The 9,986-nt window shown below is 61.0% G+C and overlaps 2 protein-coding genes across 4 annotated transcripts in view; both read right to left on the bottom strand.

Annotated features, from left to right (window-relative positions):
• Nucleotides 1–882: 882 nt before the first annotated feature.
• The window catches only part of CLEC18C (C-type lectin domain family 18 member C), a 37,421-nt gene continuing 28,317 nt past the window's right edge, over nt 883–9,986 (bottom strand). Inside the window, exons 9-13 of one of the 3 annotated variants that reach the window (XR_005589021.1) lie at nt 8,069–8,198; nt 6,615–6,711; nt 4,959–5,050; nt 3,007–3,354; nt 888–1,018 (exon numbers count right to left, since the gene is read on the bottom strand). Coding sequence is in view for 2 of the 3 variants with exons in the window: in XM_039503645.1 (XP_039359579.1) it covers nt 981–1,018; nt 4,959–5,050; nt 6,615–6,711; nt 8,069–8,198 (357 nt within the window). In the remaining variant the exon portion in view is untranslated. Of the gene's footprint in view, nt 1,019–1,120; nt 3,355–4,958; nt 5,051–6,614; nt 6,712–8,068; nt 8,199–9,986 lie in introns of those variants that run through there. The other 2 variants (XM_039503645.1, XM_039503644.1) reach the window with 2 other exon arrangements.
• On the bottom strand, nt 5,059–6,454 carry LOC120384665. Its single transcript, XM_039503648.1, has 2 exons — nt 6,344–6,454; nt 5,059–6,169 (listed from the first exon to the last, which is right to left on the bottom strand). Exon 2 carries the CDS (start codon nt 6,078–6,080, stop codon nt 5,160–5,162), a length of 921 nt encoding a protein of 306 aa, XP_039359582.1. The 5' UTR covers nt 6,081–6,169; nt 6,344–6,454; the 3' UTR covers nt 5,059–5,159.

Here is a 9,986-nt window from a genome sequence, read left to right as displayed (position 1 = left end):
CTGAGTGCTTATATTTTATTTTATTTTGGTAACCACTCTGACTTTTGCCTGTCACTTAGTATCAATTAAAATCTACCTTTTATAGTCAATAAATTTGTTTAATTGTTTATCTTTACCAGCGAGTTTGTATGAAGTGTGGGGCAAATCTGCTCAGGGTACAAAGGCTGGTGTATGCCCACTTTCCATTGATGAAGTGGTGAACCAATTAATAAATTTGCACTGCTTGTCCTGAGCAGTTCAAGATGGTATATACCTGGGGTACAGTGCTGGGAGCTGGTGCAGGGATTTGGCTCTGATGCCTTTTTTTGTGTGAGTCATGAGTGGCTCTGGGCGCATTCATGCAATGTAGCTGGCTCTGGGGTTCCACATGCGGTTGTGCTGAGTGATCACAGCGCCTGGAGGGGTTTGCTGCTGCTCCCTAGCAAGGCATTGTGAGAGACAGCCCAGGCTGGGGAGAGTTAAGGGGGCATAACTGTCCCACCGTCCCAGGCTGCACCCCAGGGGGATCCGGTCACGTGTATTTTTCTGCGTTTTTATTGATAGACAACAGGATCCCTGCTCCTTTGGAGGCGCTCCCCTGCTCCCATGTGGGGTTCCCCCACTGGCACCTTTGCACTCTCCTCTGGACCACCACCTCCCCATGGAAATGACAGAGAATGATTTGGTTAATGTTTGTGCGGCGCGTTCTAAACGGTGACGCGCTGGTGTTCGTGCTGAGTCCTTGCAGAGATGCAGGGGGCAGCCCGGCTGTGGGGGGGCTGGATGGAGGGTGACCTAAAATGGAAAGGTTGGGGGGTTGTTTCAGACCAAACAAAATGTTTCATTTATTTTCTGAACCTTTTAAAAGATTTTTAATTTTTTTGTAATAACATTGAAGGAAATTTCATCTAAAAATCATGTTGACATGGGGGAAATGTTGTGACGTTTTTGGCAATTTTTGCCGAGGGTTCGGGGCTTTTCCCCTGACTGATTCGGCAAGTTCACCGTGAATTCGCCAAACGGTTCAGTTGACCTGAAGCTGCATTTTTCAGAGGGGAAAAAAGTTTCAGATGAAAAAAATTTCCCCTGACTATTCACAACATCATCATATACCCCGCCCCCCACAGGATCCCCCCCCACCCCAAGATCCCTCCCCTGGGCAGTGAGCCAGGCGCTGGGCTGGACTAATGCCAATGTCATGGTTAGCTCCTTTCACGGGGCCTGTAGCAGACGTTCTAACCCAGGCCTGGTGGCCTGTCGGTGCTTTGTTAGGCTAGCGAATGGGCCAGCGGGTTTAGTTTGGGTTTCGGCCCTTTCCTGCTTCGAAATAGCCGGGTGATGGGGTTAGCTTGGCCGGAGGAGCTGCTGGCTGTCCCTAGGGATATGCAGTGTGTGTATGGAATCTCTCCCAAAACAGCTTCTCCAAAACGTTCCCGAGGCAGTGAGTACAGCAGCTGGTGGCAAACCCCAGTGGTTTTAAATCCTTCGGCCGTGAGCGCCTGGGGGCTGAGGCTGTCTCTATTGTGTGCATGTACAGCACCTTGCACCATGGCCTGATCTTAGACACCCCCACCCAGTGCTAATAACTAAGCCTCGTCTTTCCCTCCCTCGTTTACACTAGCTCCCTAGTTGCCTGCAAGTCTGCCTGGCCAGACAGGCTCGGAATTTCCAGTATAAAACCCGAGCACAGCCCCTCCCCCCAACAGAAAATGGCCCAAGCCCCCTTGCTTTTTCTTTGCAGGGCACTTCACAATCTCCCCCGTGGGCTGTCGAGCTGAGGTCTGGTGTGCTCTGGACCCCTCCCATTCCGGGGGGCCTGGCCACACACAGCTCTTAGCAGAGAAGCTCCTTCATAGGCTCTCAGGAGGCATCTAGTCCAACCCGCTGCCCAAAGCAGGACCAATCCCCAGACTGATTTTTGCCCCAGATCCCTAAAATGGCCCCCTCAAGGACTGAGCTCACAACCCTGGGTTTAGCAGGCTAATACTCAAACCCCTGAGCCCTCCCGCCTTGCCCGTCTAGGCCAGGCACGGTGCAGGACAGCAGCTTAGGGGGACGGCGAGCCGAGCCCTGGGATGGCAGGCAGGCCGGGGAGCCCTAGCCCAGTGTAGGATGCCAGTGGGAAGTGGCAGGAGAGCTGATTGCAGCAGGGAGCAGGTGACAGGCTGAGGAGGGCCCCTGGCTTTTGCTTTCACCACTCCCCATTTTTCTCCTCCTTTTGCCCCACGCCAAGGCGGGTGGCTCCCAGCCGCTCCCCCGGGCCAGCCCCGCAGCTGGAGACAGGGACCAGCTTTATTAGAACAGCCCCAGGTCTCGAGTTCCTGTCGCCTAGGCAGTGCCCCGGCCGGAGAGCTGCTGCACAGCACGAAAGAAGAGGCCTCTAGGCCTCTCCGGGAGCTGAGAGCCGGCTCTGCTAGGTTAGCGGGTTGGTACTGGAGCTACCCGGCTTCGTTAGCACTGAGCCATGGCGGGGCCGACTGGCACAGCGAAGGGGCGTGGGGCCGAGAGCGTGGCCACGCTGCACCTGCCTGCCCGGGGAAGGCTGCCTCCTGCAGCTGGGCTACAGCGGGAGGCGGGATGGCCCTGGCTAGCGACTGGACACCGAGTCCTAGACCAGCAGCCACATCTGCCTTCTCCGCAGGGCGCGTCTCAGCTGTGATTCGGGGGGGCCCACAGCCCTGGCACAGCACTGCCAGCTCTAGGCAGGACAGACTCTGCGCCACTCAGCACCCCAGCCCGCTCCCACCAGCGACTCCCGCAGAGTCCGCTAAGCCGGCCCTATTCCGTCTCAGGGCCGCAGAGCGATGGACTGGGGGAACCACCAGGGGGCGCCCTGCTCCCTCTGGCACAGCTGGGAGAAGCGAGGGGCTCCCCGCGCAGACGTGCCGTCACACCCCAGAGGAAGGGGGTGGGGACACGAAGCAGCTGCCTCTGCCCCAGCGGCCATGTGTGAGGGAGGGGCTGTTTTAGAGCAGCTCGGGGCTGTTCCGTGGGCAAGGGGCTGGGATGCCCCCCAGAGACCCCCACCTGGCTCGACTGCGATGGCTCTGGTGGAGTCAGGGCCCCCGGAGCAGCTGTGCAGGTTGATCTGGCCCCCCCACGGCCCCGCTCCGGTCTGGAAGGGCAGCCCGGGAAGCGCTGTCTCCCGGAGCATTCGGCAGGTCCTGGCGCCAGCCCCGGCCCTCAGGGGGGTGTCAGCGCGGCTGGGATGGGCCGAGCGCCCAGGGGGGCGGTAGAGGACCTGGCAGAACAGCAGCAGCGGGTGCTTTCTCTCAAGCCGCGTGCGGGCTGGAGGCGACGTCGCGCCCACCGCTCAGCAGCCGGAAGCGGTGCGGGCTCAGGGCTCGGGCTGCCACAGGAAGATGTGCTCCTGAGCTGCAAAGGATCCCAGCCGGCATTAGCGCTACCCTGCCAGGTCGGGCGCCGCAGCCCACTGCCAGCCAGCCAGGCCCCATAGAGAGAAAATCCCCACATCCACCCCAACATGTCAGCAGCACCAAAACACAGATCCTTACTAGGGGAGCCAGAGGGCTAACCCCATGAGCTAGCAGCAATAGTAGGCTGTTATCCTTTATGTGCACTAGCCCCTAGAGGAGGCGCAATGCACACATTACCCCTAGGTCAGGGGGTTCTCAAACTTCATTGCACCACGACCCCCTTCTGACAACAAAAATGACTGCATGACCCCAGGAGGGGGGACCGAAGCCTGAGCCTGCCTGCGCCCCGCCGCGTCGCCCCGTGAGGTGGGGGCAAAGCCAAAGCTCAAGGGCTCCAGCCCCAGGCGGGGGGCCTATAACCTGAGCCCCACTGCCCAGGGCGGGGGCCCTCAGGCTTCGGTCCCGGGTGGTGGGGCTCAGGCTTCGGCCCCAGCCCCAGCAAGCCTAAGCCAGCCCTGGTACCCCATGAAAATGGGGTCATGACCCCCAGTTTGAGAACCGCTGCCCTAGATAAGATGGTAATTGGGCACCATGTGGCTAGCTTAGCTAGCACACAGACCGGGGAGTGGGGACAGGTGTGTGCCAGCCGGCACCCGGCCGTGCTCACCCTCCTGCCAACCAGTCCCGACCTGGGCAACATGGATCAGTTCCCATGGCACCGTTCGGACCCAGAGAAGGGCTGGTTTAAAACTTGGACATGAATTGTTGGTGGCTAAGGTCAGGGCCTGTTAACCAGACTGGGCACAGGAAGGGCAGCAGCTGGGCAAACTACTTCCATGCTGCCCGGCCACTGGGCCTCTTGCAGGGACCAGCTCCACGGGTATGGGGTGGCTCATTCTCTGCCCAGACCACTAACTAGGGTTACCCAGGCCTGGAATAGCTGGGGGCTGCAGGTCAGGGATGAGGGACAGATCTGTGCGGCTGGGAGCCCAGGACAGGGGCTGCATGTTGGGATGGGGGGTACTGGCGGGGCTGTGTGCGGGGAGCCCACGGCTGGCGGAAGGGCCTCGGCAGAGCCGTCTCTGTAGGGAGCCCAGGACAGGGGCTGCACGTTGGGATGGGGGGCACCGGCGGGGCTGTGTGTGGGGAGCCCACGGCTGGCGGAAGGGCCTCGGCAGAGCTGTCTGTGTAGGGAGCCCAGGACAGAGGCTGCATGTTAGGATAGGGGGCACTAGCGGGGCTGTGTGTGGGGAGCCCACGGCTGGCGGAAAGGCCTCGGCAGAGCCGTCTGTGTAGGGAGCCCAGGACAGGGGCTGAATGTTGGGATGGGGGGCACTGGCGGGGCTGTGTGCAGGGAGACCACGGCTGGCGGAAAGGCCTCGGCAGAGCCGTCTCTGTAGGGAGCCCAGCAGGGGCTGAATGTGGGGACCGAGGGGCATCGGCGTCGCTGTCTGGGATGCTGCAGGTCAGGGCTAAGGTGCGCTAGCACGGCGCACAGGGCCTGCCCAAGCACTAGCCAGCGGCTGGCTCAGTCCCTGCATGCCCTTCCCCACGCAGAGTGGGTTACGGGCGAGCAGAGAGGAGGGAAGCTGGGCCACTCACCAAACTGGCAGATGTAGCGGTTTCGGGTCTTGCAGCGCTGGTCGTTCCAGTTGAAGGCGGCTGATGCCTGGAGCTCAACACAGTTCCCAAACCTGAGACACAGAGCAGGGGAAAGTGGTCCCAGGCCTGGGAGGGGAGCATGGGAGCAGGGCATGCAAGAGTCCCAGAGCAGAGGAGAGCAGTCCCAGGCCTGGGAGGGGACTATGGGAGCACATGGTGCAGGAATCCCAGAGCAGAAGAGAGCGGTTCCTGGCCCAGAACGGGAGCACGGGGTGCAGGAGACCCAGAGCAGAGAGGACAGCGGTCCCATGCCCAGGAGGAGAGCACGAGGTGCAGGAGTCCCAGAGAAGAGAGGACAGGGGTCCCACACCCAGGAGGAGAGCACGGGGTGCAGGAGTCCCAGAGAAGAGAGGACAGCGGTCCCACGCCCAGGAGGAGAGCACAGGGTGCAGGAGACCCAGAGCAGAGAGGACAGCGGTCCCACGCCCGGGAGGAGAGCACGGGGTGCAGGAGTCCCAAAGAAGAGAGGACACAGGTCCCACGCCCGGGAGGAGAGCATGGGGTGCAGGAGACCCAGAGAAGAGAGGACAGCGGTCCCACGCCCAGGAGGAGAGCACAGGGTGCAGGAGACCGAGAGAAGAGAGGACAGTGGTCCCACGCCCAGGAGGAGAGCATGGGGTGCAGGAGACCCAGAGAAGAGAGGACAGCGGTCCCACGCCCGGGAGGAGAGCATGGGGTGCAGGAGTCCCAGAGAAGAGAGGACAGCGGTCCCACGCCCGGGAGGAGAGCACGGGGTGCAGGAGTCCCAGAGAAGAGAGGACAGCGGTCCCACACCCGGGAGGAGAACACGGGGTGCAGGAGACCCAGAGCAGAGAGGACAGCGGTCCCACGCCCGGGAGGAGACCACGGGGTGCAGAAGTCCCAGAGAAGAGAGGACAGAGGTCCCACGCCCAGGAGGAGAGCACAGGGTGCAGGAGACCCAGAGAAGAGAGGACAGTGGTCCCACGCCCAGGAGGAGAGCACGGGGTGCAGGAAACCCAGAGAAGAGAGGACAGCGGTCCCATGCCCGGGAGGAGAGCACGGGGTGCAGGAGTCCCAGAGAAGAGGGGACAGCGGTCCCATGCCCGGGAGGAGAGCACGGGGTGCAGGAGTCCCAGAGAAGAGAGGACAGCGGTCCCATGCCCGGGAGGAGAGCACGGAGTGCAGGAGACCCAGAGCAGAGAGGACAGCGGTCCCATGCCCGGGAGGAGAGCACGGGGTGCAGGAGACCCAGAGAAGAGGGGACAGTGGTCCCATGCCCGGGAGGAGAGCACGGGGTGCAGGAGTCCCAGAGAAGAGAGGACAGCGGTCCCATGCCCGGGAGGAGAGCACGGAGTGCAGGAGACCCAGAGCAGAGAGGACAGCGGTCCCATGCCCGGGAGGAGAGCATGGGGAGCAGGAGACCCTATACAAGGATGGTAAATCTGGGGGCAGGGACAAGCTATTTGTTCTGTGTTCGTACAGTGCTTGACACACTGGGGTCTTGGGTCATGACTGATGTTTCTAGGTTCTCCTGCACTACAACGAATAAATATTGACAGGTGCCGCTGGCGGGCTCCGTGTCCCTGGGCCTCGGGACCCAGCGGGAGCAGCAGAAGCACGGCCAGGGTCACTTACCGCTGGCTGTCTGGCTGGCCGAACGCGAAGCTGGTGAAGGAGTACTGGGCGCCGGTGTCCCAGCGGAACAAATCCTTGGACGTTTTATAGGTCAGACCTAAACGAGAGAGCACGGGGGATGTCCTGGGGCAGGCGCGCACCACCACAGCGCTGGGTCTGAGTCTCATCACACAGGTCCCCACTGGCTGCATCTCTGCCGAGGAGCAGGGCTGCCTGTCCATGTGAGTCAGCAGCCCCAGCAGCACAGCAACCGCAGGGCCATGCCCCTGCTGCTGAGCTGTGTGTCATGAGCCCCACGCTGCTAGCAGCGATTCTCCATTAGCTCAGGTGACTTTGGAGCAGTGGGATCAGTTCTGCCCCTGCTGCCATCAGGAAGTTAAGATTGTATCACACTCCCAGTTCTGAACTTGCCTGCACTGCAAAGCCGCCCGTGGGCTCTGCTGACTCAAACAGCCGGGGCTGCACGGTCAATGCCTCTTGGTGAGCTGCGTGGCAGCCTCTGGGCTAGGTACCAGTGCCCTGTGTCTGGCCCCTAGAGCGATGGGGCTCATCCTCCTTCCCCCATCCCTTCCCCATCTCGAGCTCCCTCACCCTCAGAGGGCATTGCATTGGGAATGCCCCACAGGCCAGCCCCCACGGAGGGCACAGTGTGGCAGCTGTACCTGGGTGTGGGTTCCTGGCCTCCCACCCGAGCCAGACTCCTGCAGCTGTCCCTGCTGCTCGCACACCCTTTCCGCTCCACCCCCCTCTCCCGCTGAGCCACCACCCACAGACTGTCAGCGAGTAACTGCGACCCAGTCCCAACAGCGAGGCCAGGTGCCTACAGGCTGAGGTGGCAAGATGTCCTAAGTTCTAATCCCAACTCCTGGGGTGAACCCTGGCAAGTCGGAGCCCTGCAATGCCTTGGTTTCCCCAGTTGTGAAACACAGATGCCTCCCTCCTGGGGGGCTGGGGAGGGTTAATGCTCTGCGGAAGCAGCACTTCCATCCGCAGCCTGAGGGAGAACATCCCCATGAGCAACCCTGCCCCTGGGAAACAACAGCAATCGAGTTCGTTAATTAGCTCCCGTCGGCAGAGCACTTTGACGATGACACGCTCTATGGAAATGCCAGGACTGTGATCACTTAGGGCCTGTGATCCGGAAAGCGGGGCTGGATCTTACTGTACCCTACGTGCTGCCCTACAATCGGAGCGAGGACTTTTCAAAGCTGGAAAGACGGGACTCCAGCCTTTGGACACAGCACAGAGCTCTGCGCCTGCCTCGAGATCCCGCCAGGGTCACCTTGCACTCTCTGCTGGCAGCGCTAGGACAGACTGCAACAGCATCCCTCCGGGCCGGGACACAGCCTGCGAGGTCTCTAGGGCCGCGCTCACCTCCTCCTTGCCTCTGGAAAGTCCTGTCCCAGCCCTGGGGCTCCCGCTGTCCTTCGGCAGCAAACACTGCAGTCACTCACCGATCCAGAAGTTCCGGGTCTCAAAATCCGGCTCTGTCACCTCATTGGTGGGTTCCAAACGCCCCAGGTAAAAGGCCAGAATATCCTGCACTTTCTGATTTGTGATCTGGGCCAGCACGGCTCCTTTCTCCTGCAGGGGATCAGACCCAGACAGCCAAATCAAGAAACCAGCCAGCCGGCACCACAGGCTAACCCTGCCCTTCAGCCACAGTGTAGACCCTGCCACCCAGACGGGCCAGTCTCCCATCTGTGCACTTCTCCCATGTGACCCAAATCCATTCCAGGCAGGCAGAGGAGTCCAGTTCCCCAGCGTCTTCTCTTCCACAGGGAACAAGGGACTGAAAGCTCTAGGGTGACCAGACAGCAAATGTGAAAAATCAGGACAGGGGGTGGGGGGTAATAGGAGCCTATATAAGAAAAAGACCCAAAAATCAGGACTGTCCCTATAAAATCGGGACATCTGGTCACCCTAGCAAGCTCCCACCAGCACTGAGTCTGCTGCGCCGGCGTGAACACGGCCCACGGGAGCCCAGAAGCTGGCTTGCTTTGTTCTCATGGAACGGCCACTCGAGAGAGCGACACTTGCTCTCCCAGCTGATCGGCACCCCTGTGGGCAGATTAACTCCCCAGGGCTCCGAGCCGGTGCTCTCTGTCTATCACCTGCGCCAGGTGCGCACGAAGCGCTCGGGACACTGGCCTCAGAGATCAAAGCCAAGATCCTGCCTGCAAATGGAGAGGAAATTTCCAGCCACCTACGAGGTGGCTTTCGGCTTCCAGCGCTGTGGCAGAAGCTGGCCTGGGCTGTTCGCTCCCAAACCCCTGCCATGGAAGAGGGCTCAGGCTGCGACACACGGCAGCCAAACCGGACTGGACGCTCCCCCTGGGGCCACTCAGGAGTGAAATCAATGGAATGGCCTGCAGGGGCGAGAGCCTGGGGGTGGGGGAAGGGCTGGCATGATGCATCCAGTGGTGAGCTGGAGCCAGTTCCCACAGGTTCCCAAGAACCGGTTGCTAAAATTAGACCTCCGTGGAGAACCGGTTGTTAAAGGGCCAGGGGGTGGGCAAAGAACTCCGGTCCGTGGGCCGGACCATTCTGTTGCTCCCAGGATTCCCAGCTGGGGAGGCTGAGGGCTCCCCCGGCCCGTCCCCGGCTTCCCCCCAGCTGCAGCGTGGCCAGCCACCAGCACCAGCTGGGCAGCTCAGCTGAGCTCGGGAGTCATCCTGCTGCCACTTTTTGAGTGGCCCGGCAAGGTGGGGAGGGGAGCTGCTGCAAGCTCCAGGGCTGGCCGGAGGGGAGGGGACAAGTGGGTCAATTGGCCCGGGCCCTGCAGTGGCCCCCGGCCCCACGAGGATCTCTCCCCCGAGCCCTCCCCCGCTTCCCCCACCCTGCAGAGCCACAGCATGGCCAGCAGCTGGGCAGCTCAGCTGAGCTCTGGGCTGCTGACAAGGTAAGGGGGGGGGCTGCAAGCTCCAGGGCCGCGGGGGGGGGGGAGTGGGGCAATTTGCCCCGGGCCCCCAGCCCCACGAGGATGTTTCCCCCTGGCCCCTACTCTCCCCCCTACTCTCTCCCCTACTCTTTCTCAGCTGAGCTCCTGAGTCATAGAATCATAGAATCATAGAACTTAAGATCAGAAGGGACCATTATGATCATCTAGTCTGACCTCCCGCAAAATGCAGGCCACAAAAGCTGACCCACCCACTCTTGAAATAATTCTCTCCCTTGACTCAGCTATTGAAGTCCCCAAATCCTGGTTTAAAGACTTCAAGTAGCAGGTAATCTTCCAGCAAGCGACCCCTGCCCCATGCTGCAGAGGAAGGCGAAAAACCTCCAGGGCCACTGCCAATCTACCCTGGAGGAAAATTCCTTCCCGACCCCAAATATGGCGATCAGCTGAACCCCGAGCATGCAGGCAAGACT

Source organism: Mauremys reevesii, linkage group 16 (assembly GCF_016161935.1).
Source record: "Mauremys reevesii isolate NIE-2019 linkage group 16, ASM1616193v1, whole genome shotgun sequence".
Lineage (NCBI taxonomy): Eukaryota > Metazoa > Chordata > Testudines > Geoemydidae > Mauremys > Mauremys reevesii.
The sequence above is the reverse complement of the archived record's forward strand: the minus strand, read 5'-3'. Positions and strand labels throughout refer to the sequence as shown.